General features: G+C 43.4%; 1 protein-coding gene across 1 annotated transcript in view; it reads right to left on the bottom strand.

The window, feature by feature from the left end:
* The window catches only part of LOC137377474 (tripeptidyl-peptidase 2-like), a 147,861-nt gene that overhangs the window by 51,664 nt on the left and 79,199 nt on the right, over nucleotides 1–16,998 (bottom strand). The window contains exons 13-18 of the mRNA XM_068047097.1: nucleotides 16,366–16,537; nucleotides 14,791–14,948; nucleotides 13,957–14,033; nucleotides 10,537–10,643; nucleotides 5,180–5,334; nucleotides 1,941–2,057 (exon numbers count right to left, since the gene is read on the bottom strand). Coding sequence (XP_067903198.1) covers nucleotides 1,941–2,057; nucleotides 5,180–5,334; nucleotides 10,537–10,643; nucleotides 13,957–14,033; nucleotides 14,791–14,948; nucleotides 16,366–16,537 — 786 coding nt within the window. The remainder of the gene's footprint in view (nucleotides 1–1,940; nucleotides 2,058–5,179; nucleotides 5,335–10,536; nucleotides 10,644–13,956; nucleotides 14,034–14,790; nucleotides 14,949–16,365; nucleotides 16,538–16,998) is intronic.

Genomic DNA, 16,998 nt, shown 5'->3' with positions numbered 1-16,998 from the left:
CTAATCTGTGGGACAGCTCTCCCAATTTTGGCACAAGCCCCCAGATGTTAGTAAGGAGGACTCTGCAAGGCCGACAGGGTTGGGTTTGACGTTGTCGTTCACAGTGCCTACGTCGATGCCGGGTGGTCCGTCCGTTTTCATTCCTTGTAGACTTTGTAGCGGTTTGATACAACTGAGTGGCTTGCTAGGCCATTTCAGAGGGCATGTAAGAGTCAACCACGTTGCTGTGGGTCTGGAGTCACGTGTAGGCCAGACCAGATAAGGACAGCAGATTTCCTTCCCTAAAGGACATTAGTGAACCAGATGGGTTTCTACAACAATCGACAATTCATTGTCACCACTAGACCAGCTTTTAATTCCAGATTTATGAATTGAATTCAAATTCCACTATCTGCTGTGGTGGGATTAGAACCCATGTCCCCAGAGCATTAGCCTTGGACTCTGGGTTACCAGTCCAGTGACATTACCACTATGCTACTGTCTCCCCCCAGCTAATCTGTCTTAGTGATGTTGGCTGAGGAATAAATGTTGACCTGGATACTGAGGATAACTCCCCTGCTCGTCTCTGAAATAGTGCCATGGGATCTTTCTGTCTATCCGAGAGCGCAGACGGGGCCTTGGCCTAATGTCTCATCCGAAAACAGTGCAGCACTTCCTCGTTACAGACCGTCCGACACTGCACCACTCCCTCACTACTCACCCTCCCACACTCCACCGCTTCCTCAGTACTGACCCTCTGTTGGCTGAGTGTGTTATGAGTAAAGTTGCCAAGTCTCTAGGAATTCACGTGCACTCTCCTGGAAACTGAGCAATTTAAGAAAAAAAATCATAGGGGTATTAAAAAACGTTTTAAATAAAAATATTGGAAGTGGCTGTTTGATAGGACAGGGCAGCTGGTGGAAGGTGGTCATGTGACAAGACCTCCAGGAATCTATCCAACCAGATTTGGAAACTCTAGTTACAAGGGAACATCTTAAGGGGTTCAGAGAGAGAGGTTTGAACCATTTACCAATAGCTACTGAGCCTGGAAATGTGTTCTCTGCCCAAGATTCTGCAAGTCTCCATAACATAGCCATGTGGACATTGTGTGGGTGGATTTATCTATTCTGTGTCTGCCAGGGAGGTGATACAAATGCAACTGACGGATGACACATTCCCATTCGCGTCAGCTGAAGGGTCATTCGACTGTCTTGTGAAGTTTAAGAGTTTGATTTCACTGCACAACTCACATGTACGGAGTATATATCATGCCACACTCAAGGAGTTCACCTGACACCATGAACAAACACACTCTCAGTTTACCATCCACTTAAACTCAAGTATCTTACAGCCTTAAGGCTGCTTTCCACAGCTGTCAGCAAGCAGTTACTTTCAATGTATGACAGCCTGCTGGAAGTCTGCTCTTTAGTGAAGTATCAAATTCATTGTATGTGAACATCACTTTTACACCGACTGGCATTTTATGTTTATTTTTCCATCCAACGGATATAGAAATATGAAATTAATTTGATATTATCAGGTGGATGCTAGTGAAAGCCATATGCTAAAACTAACGGGTTTCTATCTTGCATCCATCACGGCTCAGTGTGTAGAACTCTCGCCTCAATCAGCAGGTGGTGGGTTTGTCCCAATCCAGAGACTTCAGCACAAAGTCTAGGCTACACTCCAGTGCAGTACTGGAAGAGTGCTGCCCTGTCGGAGGTGCTGTCTTTCAGATGGGACAGTAAACCAGGCGCTATCTCAGGTGGATCTAAAGAAATTCCATGGCACTACTTTGAAGTAGTGCCGGGGATGTTTTCCCAGTGTCTTAGTCAATATTTAGCCATCAGTTGTTCAGATTTTTCATTCACCCATGTCTCTGATCCTCAACATAATCCAAATTGATGACATTGCTGATTATTAAAAATGTAAATAAAATGTGCAAAGAGGATGATACTTACAATGTGTAATGTGTCACTGTTACACTTCAGCCCATGGAATGAAATGGCATAGTCGATGGTAGTATGTCTCAGGCTAGACCACCAACGCGATATGCAAATTTCAATGGTTTTTTCTTCCTACAAAGAATTAAAAGGTTATAGAAATATACCAGAGGCAGTGAACCCAAAGTCATTCGCGCTGCACATGCCCTTTGTTCAACAATTGAATACATGCAGTGAGAGCTAATAATGAATCAGAGGCTTCCAACAAATCCCACTGCTTTCAAAGCTTTAGGGGCATTTCTCAATAAAACTTTCACTACAAATAAAGTGAAATGGCAAACGCTGAAATGAAAAACAGAAGGTGCTGTAAATACACAGCAGCTCCGTCAGCGTCAGTGGATCCTTTATCAGAACCGGAAACTGCGAGATAAGCAAACTCCTAAATCAGACTCGACTAAACTGTGCCATAAGCCAAAAGGAGCGTTACCTGGCTTAGGCTGATTACCACCTATTCGATCCCTTCATCTATACCTTCTGGTCCACCACCCTCCCACTGTAAACTAAACCATCACTTCCAAACTGTCACTTATGTCATCTCTTCCAGAAATCTCAGACCACACCATTACTGGTTCCCCATATCCCATTTCGGCTTCTTCCCCAGGATACACAAACAGACCTGTACCAGGAGGAGAATTATCTGTTCCTGTCCCATTGAATTAATTCTGTCCTATCTTCATTCATCTATTCGGTTCTCCTTCGCCAAGTCATTTCCCAACCCTGTTCGCGACTCTTCTTATACCCTCTGCTGTTCTGATGAATTCAGGTTCTCTGGCCCCCAACTAGTCCCTTTTCACTGTGGATGTTCAGTCCCCGACTTCTCATCCCTCACCAGAACAGCCTGAGGTCCTCTGCTTCCTTGCAGCCCAGCCAATCCTCATCCACCATCACCCTCCTCTACCTGGCTGAAATTCTCACTGTCAATGGCTCTCCTTTTAACTCCACAGATTTCCTCTCACCTGGCTCTCAGCTATTATCTTTATTCCAATACTATAACCGGCCCCTCCCCAACCTCTTCTCCCAATGGGAACTTCATTGATTACCCTTCCAATTTCCTCGTATCCCTCACCTTTACATGGTCCACTTCTGACCCTTTCATTGAATTACATAGAATGTACAACACAGAAACAAGTCATTCTGCCCAAATGGTCTATGTTGGTACTTATGCTACTCAAGAGCTTCCTCCTGCTCTATTTCCTATCACCCTATCAGTATATTCTATTCCTTTCTCCCTCGTGTACTTATCTTGTACTTACCCTTAAATGCGCGTGTGGTAATTGCCTCCATTACTCCCTGTATTCCACATTCTCACCACTCTCTGGATAAAGAAGTCCTGACTTCCCTTTTGGAATGATCAGTGACTACGTTATATTTATGACCCTAGTTTTGGTCGCCACCAACAAGTGAAAACATTTTCTCAACGTCTACCCTATCAAACCTTTTCACTATCTTAAAGAACCCTATCACGTCAGTCCTTAGCCTCCTCTTTTCTAGAGATAAAGAGACGCAGCCTGTTCAGCACTTCCTGATAGGTGTACGCTCTCAGTTCAGTCTAAACCTCGTGAATCTTTTTTGTACCTTTTTTCAGTGCCTCTATAACCTTTTTTAAAAAAATATGGAGACCAGAACTGTGCCCAGTACTCCCAAGTGTGGTCTAACCAAGGTTCTACATGAGTTTAACATAACTTCACTGCTTTTCATAAAAGCAAGATACTGAGGATGCTGGAAATCTGAAATAAAAACAGAAAGTGCTGGAAATATTCAGCAGGGCAGGAGCATCGGTGGAGAGAGAAGCTGAGTTACTGTTTCAGTTCTGATGAAAGGTCACAGACCTGAAACATTCTCTGCTTTTCAATCCTATTCCCTTCCTGGAATCTCTCTCTTTCTCTCTCCATTTCTGGTTTGTTGCGCACTAATGCAGAATCACGTTGCAACATGTAAAGGTGCTTTTATGCCCATGGGGTCTGTGCTGGTATTTTTCCCCAGGAGTTGCCTTCTTTAATGCCACTCCTCTGCTCACTTCCCATAACTTAATATTCCTTTTTAAAGCAAATATCTCACGTTTTTTTTTGAAAGAAATTATGGACTCAGTTTGTTGAAGGGAATTTCACATTCTGACCACCCTCTGCATAAATACTTTATTTTACTAATACCTCTCCTTTAGCTTTTTTGTGATTACCTTAAATTTGTCCCCTCGTTACTGTCATGTTGACCAGTGGAACCAATCTATCACTATACATCCTATCGTAATCATTCAGAGTCTGGGAACCTCTATCAGACTACCCTTAATTTACTTTATTTTAGTGAATACACAACAAGTGAACATAACAATAAAGTTAGAGTTAGGCCGTTCAGGGGTGATATCAGAAAGCTGTCTTCACTCAAAGGGTAGTGGAAATCAGAAACAAAAGGCTGTGGATGCTGTGGGGGATTGGGTGGGAGGGAACAATAGAAATTTAAGACCGAGATTGATAAGAGTTTTGTTAGGTAAGGGTATCGAGGGATATGGTGAGTAAATGGAATTAGGATACAAACAGCCATAATCTAACAATGTTAGAGCAGGCCCAAGGGCCTGAATGGCCGTCTCCTCTTCTCACCTCCCTAAAAAAATTTCCAATTTCCCAAATCTCTGTTCACGACTGAAAGCCATTCATCCCTGGTTAACTACTAGAGAGCATGCGGAATGCGGGGAGCAGGATCAAACTATATGGTTCCTATGGAACAAAACACGGCATACAGCTGATGGCTGAACAGCTTAGAATATTCCACAACTCTCAGTCCCTGTTTGAGGTTTGCTGCCTATTTATCCCTGTTACTTGCAGGGAGTGTGGATGCCTTTGTCACTGTTGCAAGGTGTTCTGAAGACCTGTAAAGGAGACTTTGTGATCAGATGGCTGCAGAGAGTACAGTTCATGGATGTATAGAGCTGAAGTTTCTGCTCATTAACTAAAGGATGATAACAAACCATGGGCTTTGGAATTGTGATTTGCAGCCAGTACTCTCTGCATAGTCCAGTCCTAGGTTAAGAATTGTAACTCTTAAGAAGGGTCTCTCTCCTTCAGGCAATATATACTGGAGTATATTGTATGCACATACTTCTCGCCACTATCTTTAATTCCTCCTCCAGTACAAGCTGGTATACATTTATGCCTCGATCAGAAAACGCGGTCCAAAGTCATCACTGGTGGAGCAGTACTCACATGGACTGGAAAAGCATCGACCACAGAGGCCTTTTCTGACAAGTACAAGTGACGGTAGAACTCGTGCACCCGAAAGGCCATCTGTTTCCGCAGCTGGACAGCGTGCACCACGAACTCAGATGTTGTATCGTCCGATTTTGAAGTCAGGCTTATTTCTGAAATAAAGTAGTCCCCAGTGAGGATCGGCAAGTTAGCTTTTATTCTGCTATGTTGAGTAGATACAGTGCCCAGGACTGTTGAAAGGACACCCTGCTTTCATACTTACACGGAGTGCAGACTCCATAACTGACAGAAGGTTTCTAATGGGGAGTGGGGGGAGGGGCCCTTGAAATTACTTACTCACATCCAGGGGTACTTTATTCCTAAAAACTGACACAGTCCCAGAAGAACCTCACAAGAATGGATACACTCCCGACGACCCCCTTCTAAAATAAAAACAACATTCTGCAGATGCTGGAAATCTGAAATTAAAAGAAGAAATGCTGGAAATACTCAACAGGTCTGGCAGCATGTGTGGAGAGAGAAGCAGAGTTAACGTTTCAGGTCAGTGACTCTTATATCAGAACTGGCAAAGGCTAGAAATGTAATAGGTTTTAAGCAAGAAAAGCGGGGGTGGGGCAAGAGATAACAAAAGAGCGGAGGCCCGAGAGGAGTACAGAAAGTGTAGGGGAGTACTTAAAAAAGTAATCAGGAGAGCGAAGAGGGGGGCATGAAAAATCACTGGCAGACAAGATAAAGGAAAATCCCAAGGCGTTTTATAAGTATGTTAGGGGCAAGAGGACAACCAGGAAAAAAGTGGGGTCCATTAGGGATCATAGAGGCAATGTGTGTGTGGAGCCGGAGGACATAGGGGAGGTTTTGAACAATTACTTTTCATCTGTGTTCACCATGGAGAAGGACAACGTAGGTGCAGTGATCAGGGAGGGTGATTGTGATATACCTGATCAAATTTGCATTGGAAAGGAGGAAGTATTGGCTGCATTAGCGGGCTTAAAGGTGGATAAATCCCAAGGCCCAGATGAGATGTATCCCAGGCTGCTATGTGAGGCAAGGGGGCTCTGACACAAATTTTCAGATCCTCTCTGGCCACAGGAGAGGTACCAGAGGATTGGAGGACAGCGAATGTGGTACCATTATTCAAGAAGAGTAGCAGGAATAAACCAGGTAATTACAGACCAGTGAGTCTAACATCAGTGGTAGGGAAATTATTGGAAAAAATTCTGAGAGACAGGATTAATCTCCACTTGGAAAGGCAGGGATTAATCAGGGATAGTCAGCATGGCTTTGTCAGGGGGAGATCGTGTCTAACAAATTTGATTGAATTTTTCGAGGCTGTAACTAGATGTTTAGATAAGGGTAAAGCAGTCGATGTAGACTACATGGACTTCAGTAAGGCTTTTGATAAGGTCCCGCATGGGAGATTGGTTAAGAAAGTAAACGCCCATGGGATCCAGGGTAATTTGGCAAATTGGATTCAAAATTGGCTTAGTGGAAGGAGGCAGAGGGTCGTTTTTGTGAATGGAGGCCTGTGACCAGTGGGGTACCACACGGATTGGCGCTGGGACCCTTGCTGTTTGTCGTGGACATTAATGATTTAGATGTGAATGTAGGAGATATAATCAGTAAGTTCGCAGATGACACGAAAATTGGTGGTATCATAAATAGTGAGGAGGAAAGCCTTAGATTACAGGACGATATAGATGGGCTGGTAAGATGGGCGGTGCTGTGGCAAATGGAGTTTAATCCAGAGAAGTGTGAGGTGATGCACTTTGGGAGGTCGAACAAGGCAAGGGAATATACAATGGATGGTAGGACCCTAGGGAGTACAGAGGGTCAGAGGGACCTTGGGGTGCTTGTCCATAGATCACTGAAGGCAGCAGCACAGGTAGATAAGGTGGTTAGGAAGGCATACGGGATACTTGCCTTTATTAGCCGAGGCATAAAATTTAAGAGCAGAGAGGTTATGATGGAGCTGTATAAAACACTGGTTAGGCCACAACTGGAGTACTGTGTACAGTTCTGGTCACCACACTATAGGAAGGATGTGACTACAATGGACAGAGTGCAGAGGAAAAATATTTTCACCCAGAGGGTGGTTGGAATCTGGAACACACTGCCCAAGGAGGTGGTGGAGGCAGGAACACTCACAACATTCAAGAAGTATTTAAATGAACACTTGAAACGCCATAACATACAAGGCAACGGGCCAAGTGTGGGGAAATGGGATTAGTTAGGACAGGTGCTTGATGGTCGGCGCAGGCACGTTGGGCTGAAGGGCCTGTTTCTGTGCTGTAAAACTCTATGACTCTAAGGTGTTGATAGGACAAGGTCACAGAGAATAACTGACCAGAAGGTCATGGAACAAAGGCAAACGGTATGTTAATGGTGTGGTGAAAGACAAAGCATTACTACAGAGAGGGTGTTAATTGACAGAAAACTGAACAGCCCTGGCCCCAAGCACAGACATGAGAAAAAACAGTGGGTAGGCACAGTAGAAACAAACTAAAATAAAATAAACACATAAAAAATAAATCAGAAAAAACTAAAAATAAAAAGGGGGGCCCGTCATGCTCTGAAATTATTGAACTCAATGTTCAGTCCGGCAGGCTGTAGCGTGCCTAATTGGTAAATGAGGTGCTGTTCCTCAAGCTTGCATTGATGTTCACTGGAACACTGCAGCAATCCTAGGACAGAGATGTGGGCTTGAAAGTTGGGGGGTGGAGGGGTGGGGGGGGGTTGGTGGGGAGTGTTGAAATAGCCAGCAACCGGAACCAGATGCTCGGGGTCATGCTTTCAGACTGAGCGGAGGTGTTCCGCAAAGCGGTCACCCAGTCTGTGTTTGGTCTCCCCAATGTAGAGGATACCAAATTGTGAGCAGCTAATACAGTGTACTAAACTGAAAGAAGTACAAGTATTATTAGCATATAGCTATAGAAATATCATGGTGATAAGTCAAATAATACAAAAAAAATGATGATAGATGAACAGAAATGCGGTCACCTATTGGACCCTCATCAAAACCAAGCGCCTTAATAGCATTTCTTTGGATGAATTTGGCTTGACTTATATGCTCTGCAAACTTGGGCTGATTTAACCCAATCCTTTAGTGCAGTTCTTGGCAAGTTAACTCAGGAAGTCGTGACTAATTAACAGTAAGGGTTGATTTTAAAAATTTGTAGATTGCAAGAGGAAGAGAATTGATAACATAAAACAAGGTCAACACTCCCAGTGCAGTGGTGACGGAGCGATGGATAGCTGAGGATGCCACCTATCGATGCAGCTTTTGACTGCCTGAAAAGGTGGGCATAAAAGATTCCATGGTGCCATTTGAAGAAAAGGAAGGGAGTCCTTCCAGTCACTTGGTCAATATTTATCCTTCAAACCATACCAAGAGGTTGGGCATGGGACTTTGCTATATGCAAATCGGCTGCTGTGTTTGCCTACAAAACAACAGTGACTGCACTTGGCTTTATCGAGCTGTTGAGCGTTGAGGTTGAGTTACAATAATGTAAGTTCTTTCTTTGAAGGAACACTGTTGTCTCTTCACCGGAGTGCAGAAAACAACTTCTATTTACACAGTGCCTTTAATATAATAAAAGATCCCAAGACCTTTCGAAGGAGTATTGTAGAACAAAATCTAACACTGAGATATTATGGGCAGATGACCCAAAAGTTTGGTCAAAGATGTCGGTTTTAAGGATCATCCTAAAAAAGACCCGAGAAGCAGAGAGCTTCAAGGAAGGGAATTTCGGAGCTTAGGGCCTAGGCAGCTGAATGCACAGCCACTAACGGCGGAGCGATAAAAACTGCTCAAAAGGCTAAAAATAGAGGAACGCAGACATCTCGGAGGGTTGTGGGGCTAGGGAAGGTACAGAGGTAGGGAGGAGTGAGGCCACAGAATTTTAAATTCGAGTCAAACCAAAAGTGGCTGCAAAGGCCAAGTTGAAAGGCAATTACTGATTGTCTTCATAGCCGGACAAACATAGCGCTGCAGAGTTTGTTCTGCAAGCACAGGTCCAGAGCTAATAAACATAAAGATTTGCAGCCTGGAGTGACATGGCTCCCCTTCAGACCACCACTCATCTGAGGACGGAATGTTCTTTGCCATGTTCATTATTGTAGTTCTGCGTCCACCCCATGGCTTCAAAAACAATTCTCTCCAACTTCAAATATTTTCAAATTTTGTGAGCAAGCCTGGATTTGAATAACAGTAAAGATTACAATTTTTGTTCATCTTTCAACATTTTGTCTTTTGCTGTCTTTATGTCCTACCTTTCACCCATGCATTCATACAGTTATTTTGGGCCAGTTAAGTAAACCATAGAATTATAGAACACATGAGGCAGTCATTCAGCCTTTGCAAGAGCTATTCAATTAATCGCACTCTTCTAGTCTTCTTCTGTAGCCCTGAAAATTCTTCCCCTTCCAAGTATTTATTCAAGTCCCTTTTGGTACCCCAGTCACCCTTTCAGGCCATGCATTCTGGGTCATAACAACTGGAATGAATGGATTGATTGTCGAATCACCACTAATGATTTATTTATATGTAAACATTTTAAAGGCTTGCTGAAGAATACAGGAAAAGCATGACCTATCACAAAAAAAATGCAATTCACGTGGGCAGCACAGTGGCGCAGTGGTTAGCACCGCAGCCTCACAGCTGCAGCGACCCGGGTTCAATTCCGGGTACTGCCTGTGTGGAGTTTGCAAGTTCTCCCTGTGTCTGCATGGGTTTCCTCCGGGTGCTCCGGTTTCCTCTCACATGCCAAAGACTTGCAGGTTAATAGGTAAATTGGCCATTGTAAATTGCCCCTAGTGTAGGTAGGTAGGTGGTCGGGAAAATATAGGGAGAGGTGGGGATGTGGTAGGAATATGGAATTAGTGTAGGATTAGTATAAATGGGTGGTTGATGGTCGGCACAGACTCGGTGGGCCGAAGGGCCTGTTTCAGTGCTGTATCTCTAAACTAAACTAAAACTAAACTAAACATCTTCCAAGGCAGAGCTCACCCAATCAACATTGTCTCAAATCGACCATTTTCCTTCCCCCTCACCCCTCTGCCCTTTACATGCAACAAAATCAGGCAGAGACACAGATAATGTACTTAGCACCACGGCAATACCTTCACCATACGGACTGCAGCAGTTCAAGGTGGCTGTTCATCACCACCTTCTCAAGGATGACTAGCGATGGCAATAAATGTCAATGTTGCCCACACCCCAGGAATAAATTTAAAGAAAGTTATGCATGAATACGCTCTTAATACTGCTGTAGCTCTTTCATTTTTTTCCACAGCCATTTGTTATTGAGTTCATTATTAATACAAATTCTCAAAATTCACAGAAATGTGACACCTACCGGCCCAAGTAGCCCCTTGGGGCACTTCAATGAAGTGTCTTCTGATCTCTCCAGGCTTGAAGTGCACATTTTTTTGCTCAAGTTTGTATTCACAAGCTGCATTTACACTACATCCACAGATACAAAAAAGACAATTAGAACAGCTCCATTATCTACAACTGTAAAACTGCAGGGAGTAAAGGCTGACCAACACATTACTAAGTGGTACAACCTCCTTTCTTGGGGAATTCTGAAATCTGAGTTCCCTTCCCCCAGACTTTAGTTATAATAATTAATACTGACCGTGACCATCTGACAAAATAAAAGCTAAACACAGGTTCTACAATCCAAATGGCTATGCATTCTTTCAAAATAAAATATTTGAGAGCAATTTGAGAAATGATGTTTGATGAGTGTAACTTGGGAGGAACAGGCGTCTTTGAATCTCTGGTTCCCAAAGCTCTAACCACTTGGGTTGGGGGGGTGGGGGGTGCGGTTTCCTCACCTCATGTCTGGGTTTGTTTTAAACTTGTCGATAGAGATGGATCGCTGTGATTAGTCAACAACTCCATTATTGTTGTTATTATGCGACTACCAGGATGGGCTTTGGTGTTTATTCGTCCAGCAATTCCCATGTTCCTATTTGGATCTACTGTTAGTCACTTCTGGAACATTTCCAACTCTCTGACTCTTTGATCTTTAAAAGGGATGTTGACAGAAAAGCTCTCTCTCTCTAACCACCAACTTTTACAAAGCTACAAGTACTTCAAAGCTGGTCCTTAATGAATGCCAAGTTCAGGAACTCCGTTCTAAGCCAATCTGTGCTTGTGAAACAACAGCAACTAAGTGACCGAACTCAGAAATCATTGCTGGGTTTTTCCATTCTGGGGTCTGACCTCTGACCCTCCCTTAGGAAGCTTTTTATTTATGGTTGGAAGTTGCAGACCTATTGTTTGGCACATACCTCCAAAATTGGCCAGGTGTTGGGGAGAGGAATGGGAGAACTCTAAGGGACTACAAGATATAAAGGATGTGGCTAGAGTATTAAATGAGGACTGTGCATCTGTTTTCACAAAGAAAACGGATGATATGAAGGTTACACTAAAAGAGGTGGGGAAAGGGGGGGGGGGAGTTATGAACAAGATAGCAATAGATAAAGAAGATGTACTAAAAAGATTAACAGTATTGAAAGTTTAGATGTCACTTGGGCCGGATGGAATGCATCCTTGATTACTGAAAAAAAAAGGTATAAATAGTAGAGGCATTAGTCACAATCTTTCAGTCCTCACTGGATACAGGAGGGCTGGAGGGTTGCTAATACTATACTACTATTCAAGAAAGGGGAGAGGGATAAACTAGGAAACTACAGACCAGTCAGCCTAATATGGAGAAGTTGTTGGAAACCATTATCAGGGACGAAATAAACTTTCATTTGGAAAGGTATGGGTTAATCAAGGAGAGCCAGTACGGAATTATTAAAGGCAAGCTATGTCTGATTAGCATGATGAATTCTTTGATGAGGTAACACAGAAGGCTGATCAAGGTAGTGCAGCAAATGTTGTAGACATGGACTTTTAGGAGGCATGTGACAAAATACTACCTAGGAGGTTTGAAAGATGGAAGCCTATGAAAATAAAAGGAAAGTGGATATGGAATTGGCTCAGTAACAGGAAGCAAAGGGTGGTGGATGAATATTCTTCAGATTGGGAAGGGGTTTGCAATGGCGCTCCCTAAGGTTCAGCTTTGGGTTCATTACTCTTATTTTTTTTTTTTTATAAGTGGCCTAGAGTCGGGTATAGGGAGCAACATTATAAAGTTTGCAAATTATATGAAATTTGGCAATGTAACAGATAGTGATTAGGACAGTTATAGGCTTCAGGATGACATAGATAGGATGGTGAAATGGGCAGACGCATGGTAGATGAGGAAGTGATGCACTTTGGGAGGGCTAACATAGAAAGACAGTATACTATAAATGACATGACTTTGAAAAGTGTAGATGAGCAGAGGCACCTTGGCGTCCATATACACAAATCCTCAAAGGTGGCAGGGCAAGTTGATAAGGTAGCTGAAAAAACATACTTGGGTTTATATAGGAATATAATATAAAAGCAGAAAGATCATGCTATAAGTTTATATATCTGGTTAGGCTTCAGCTGGAGTACTGTGGACATTTCTGGGCACCACATCTCAGGAAAGATGTAAAGCCCTTGGAGAAAGGGTGCAGAGAAGGTTTAGTAGGAAATCACCAGGGATGAGGGACATCAGTTATGAGATGTTGGAAAAGTTAGAACTGCTTTCCTTGGAACAAAGAATGTTAGCAGGTGACCTAACAGAGGTTTGCAAGATGAAGGATTTTGATTGCGTAGATAAAGGCTGTTCCCTCTGGTGAATGGGTCAATAACCAGAAGTCAGAGATTCAAAATTATTGCCAAAAGATCTAGTGGGGAGATAAGGAGAAATTTCCTCACCCAGAGAGTTGTCGGAATTTGGAACGCTCAATCGGGAACATTCTACCTGAAAAGCTGGTGGAAGCTGATTCCATAAATAATTTTAAAAGGGAGTTGGACAGGTACTTGAGGATAAGAAACTTACAGGATAATGGACAAAAAGTGGGGGTTTTGAACTACTGCTTTTTCAAAGAGCCAGAATAGACATTAAGGGCTGAATGGCCTCCTTTTGTACTATGATCTCCTGGGAGATGGGGTGGGAAATGGGGACACACTTTAAAAAAAAAATAATTATTCTAGTTACTTGCCTATGAAGCAACATTAACGGCTCCTTGTAATCAATGTAACTAGAGGACATCAAGTAAAACACCTCGCAATTCCTACTATCCCTGTTCCACATGAAGTGCTAAATGTCAACTGACAGGCTTCCAGGTAATTTTTAGTTTTCTAACAATCCTACCCAGAGTAATAACCATGAAGTGTTGATGTCCTGTTCCCCTTGGTGCTCCAGCAGACAAATGGTAGAGCAAAAATCTAAAATTATATTCAGTTTCCTATCTGATTATTTGATGGAGCAAAATTCTGTGCAATCACAGCACTTTGTCGTGTTATCTCCACTGCAGTCAGTGGCAAAGGAACAGGCCATTCAGCCCCTCAAGCCTGTTCTGCCATTCAATTAGATCACGGATGATCTGCATCTTAACTTCATCTACTCACTGTGATCCTAGAACTCTTAATATCCTTGCCAAACAAAAATTTATCAATCTCAGTTTTGAAATCTTCAATTGACCCCCACCCTCAATGGCTTTTTAGGGGAGTAAGTTCCAGATTTCCACTACTCTTTGTGAGAAGTAGTTCTTCCTGACAACACCCCTGAATGACACCGAGGAATGTAGCAAAAAAAATGATATGACGCCTGCTGTGATTTATTTTCAAAATCACAACAAATTTAAGCTTTGGATGTGATAGCAGGAGACTCGTTTTCACAAACCTTGAAGGAATAATCACTGTGACTGGAATTCGGAATAATGGACCAGCATCAGGGGCTGTTATATCATATCCAAGGACCTGACAACAAGGAGGAGAAAAAGTTTATTACGCTAAAAAAACCACAGCTCTCACTTTAAACATAACCGGCAAATTTATTCTGTGCCAGAGCAGGGTGATTTTCTCTCTGAACCTCAGCATATATTGGGCCACATTCCACGGGATAGTCTTGGCTAATGCTTTAGGTACCAGCCTTGGTTCAGTGTGCAGCATACTCGTCTCCAAGTCAGAAGATCTTTCATACGCGATGGGTTCCTTCACTATTTCACAGCCTTAATCTTGAACACTTGCACAGATTGGATCATTAAAACCCTACATTCAGTCCCATAATCAAAAATTGTCAAACAGGAAGCAACAATCTCAAGCATAACTATAATCGGTGCCAGCCATGGCTCAGTGGATAACACTCTTGCCTTTGAGTCAGAATGCCATGGATTCAAATCCCACTCCAAAGATTTGAGCACTGCACACTTCCAGTGCAGTACTGAGGGCGTACTGCACTGTTGGAGGTGCTGCCTTTCAGATCAAACGTTAAACCAGGCCTCGTCTGCCCACTCGAGTGACATAAAAGATCCCATGGCACTATTTCGAAGAGGAAGAGAGAAGTTATCCCGGTGTCCTGGACAATATTTGTCCCTCAACCAACATCACCAAACAGATGATCGGACGACTATCATCACACACTAACCCAGATTAGATCACCAAATTAAAAAAAAAAATCAAACATGAGTAAAGAAGTGCCAACTGATCACACATGCAGGAAAATGCATCAACTAACCTCAGTGAAGTGTGGCCCTTCCTTGAGTCCTCGTGCATCCACCCTGACTGTTACCTGCCGGGACTGATTCATCAACTCCAGGTGGGAGGGGATTTGCACCCACGACGCATTACAGGTCAAAGCTAAGTGCATTTGGAGAGCTATCTTCTCACTATTTTCTGTGTATTTGAAATAAAACAACAACGAGAACTGAATACCAAACATCACAATGAGCTGCCTCTAGCCTGGACTTGAGCACAAAAATCTAGGCTGACACTCCAATGCAGTAGTGAGGGAGTGCTCCACTGTCGGAGGGGCCGTCTTTCGGATGAGATGTTAAACCAAGGCCCCATCTGCCCTCTCAGGTGGCCGTAAACGATCCCACGGCCCTATATCAAAGAAGAGCAGGGGAGTTATCCCAAGTGCCCTGGCCAATATTATCCCTCAAACAACATCACAAGAACAGATTATCTGATCATCACATTGCTGTTAGTGGGAGTTTGCTGTGCGCAAATTGGTTGCTGCATTTCCTATATTCCAACAGTGACTACACTTCAAAAGCACTCCACTGGCTGGAAAATGCATTGGAATGTCCTGAGATCATGAAAGGCGCTATATAAATGCAACTCCTTTCCTTCAGTGAAATGACTGCTTGACTTGAACAATGAGTTGACTGTTCAGAAACTTCAATAAGCTCTGATCAATGCTGTGTTCAACACTTTGAATTCTCTCACGTAGTAACTGCAGCTATTGTCATTATCCATAGCCTTGCTTTTTGCAGATGCACTTCTGAGGTGTATCACCTGCAGCTGTGCAAAAGGTAATAGGACTGATTCCGCAGCTGTATCGCCTCAGCTCTGGTACCGAGCAGGAACCATGCTTTGCCTGTTCAGGGCTTTGAGTGTCAGTATTTGCAGTCCTGGAACATTAAAATAGCCAGAGGGACCTCAGCACAGAGCCAGTCTCAGGCCTAGAGCTGGCAAGTAGTGGGGAGGGCGGGGAGAGTTCAAGTGCACTTGTAGCCTTAGGTAAGGGTGGAGAGGGACATGTCACAGGTTGAAGGTGCAGGGGTTAGGGCAATGGGTTAGGGTGGAGGGGTCAGTGCATGTTTGAAGAGAAAGGGTTTGAGCAGGTTTCTGAATGCAGGAGTGAGGAGAACGAGTGCTCACATTTGGTATTTGGGAACAATAAATAATTGGTATAAAAGGTGAAAATATAAGTTTAAAAACAAACAGCCTCATCAGGTTCTCAGCACGCCTCAGAGCATTTTAGAGACAATGAATTACTTTGAGGTGTAGTCACTACCTCATCCTTCTGACTAAACACTTGGTGACCCCTCCACAGCTGCTTCTTTGGGTGTCTATTTTCTCTGATTGCGTTTCTGTGAAGGATGATTTCCTACATTAAAAGCACTATATAAATGCAAGTTATTGTTGTTATGTCTGCATTATGCCATGTCTCTCAAAAAATGTCCCCTCCCATTCAATCTACTGCATTGTCTTATCTATTGTCAAATTGCCACTTGCCTGTTCTAACCCCCAAATAATACACTGGAAAACCTCAGATGCGTCTTGCATTGAAATTTGTTTCTCATACCTGCGTTTTCAGGAAATAGTGGCTCCACAGAAACGGAGAAGTCGATTGGCACCAACAGATAGGCTGGGTCCCTGAGGTAGATTCCACGCAGGTGACATACTTTGATGTTGAAGCCCAATTGATTACTTTTTATTGAGACGTTTTGGCTGAGGTAGTCATAGGCCTTTTCAATCTGTCCGGGAAAAATTAAACACGTTACTATGGAAACCCACAGGATGGGGTATCAGCTGTAATAAAAGCAAAATACTGCGGATGCTGGAAATCTGAAATTAAAACAAGAAATGCTGGAACCACTCAGCAGGTCTGGCAGCATCTGTGGAAAGAGAAGCAGAGTTAACATTTCGGGTCAGTTCCGAAGAAGGGTCACTGACCCGAAACGTTAACTCTGCTTCTCTTTCCACAGATGCTGCCAGACCTGCTGACTGGTTCCAGCATTTGTTTTTATTATGGGGTATCAGCTGTGTTGGGTAACCATTCTCACCATCACTAGCTAACCAGCGCTGTGTCTGTTTCGAGAATGTTCAGCTGTGCCTGACCTGAGAGTGGTCAACCGTGCCACGGGCAATAGCAAGTGGCACAGCAGCTCCTTCACTTTTTAATGAGCATCACATCATCAACCATTGCCCTGGCTAG

Source organism: Heterodontus francisci, chromosome 15, assembly GCF_036365525.1.
Source record: "Heterodontus francisci isolate sHetFra1 chromosome 15, sHetFra1.hap1, whole genome shotgun sequence".
NCBI classification, from domain to species: domain Eukaryota; kingdom Metazoa; phylum Chordata; class Chondrichthyes; order Heterodontiformes; family Heterodontidae; genus Heterodontus; species Heterodontus francisci.
The sequence above is the reverse complement of the archived record's forward strand: the minus strand, read 5'-3'. Positions and strand labels throughout refer to the sequence as shown.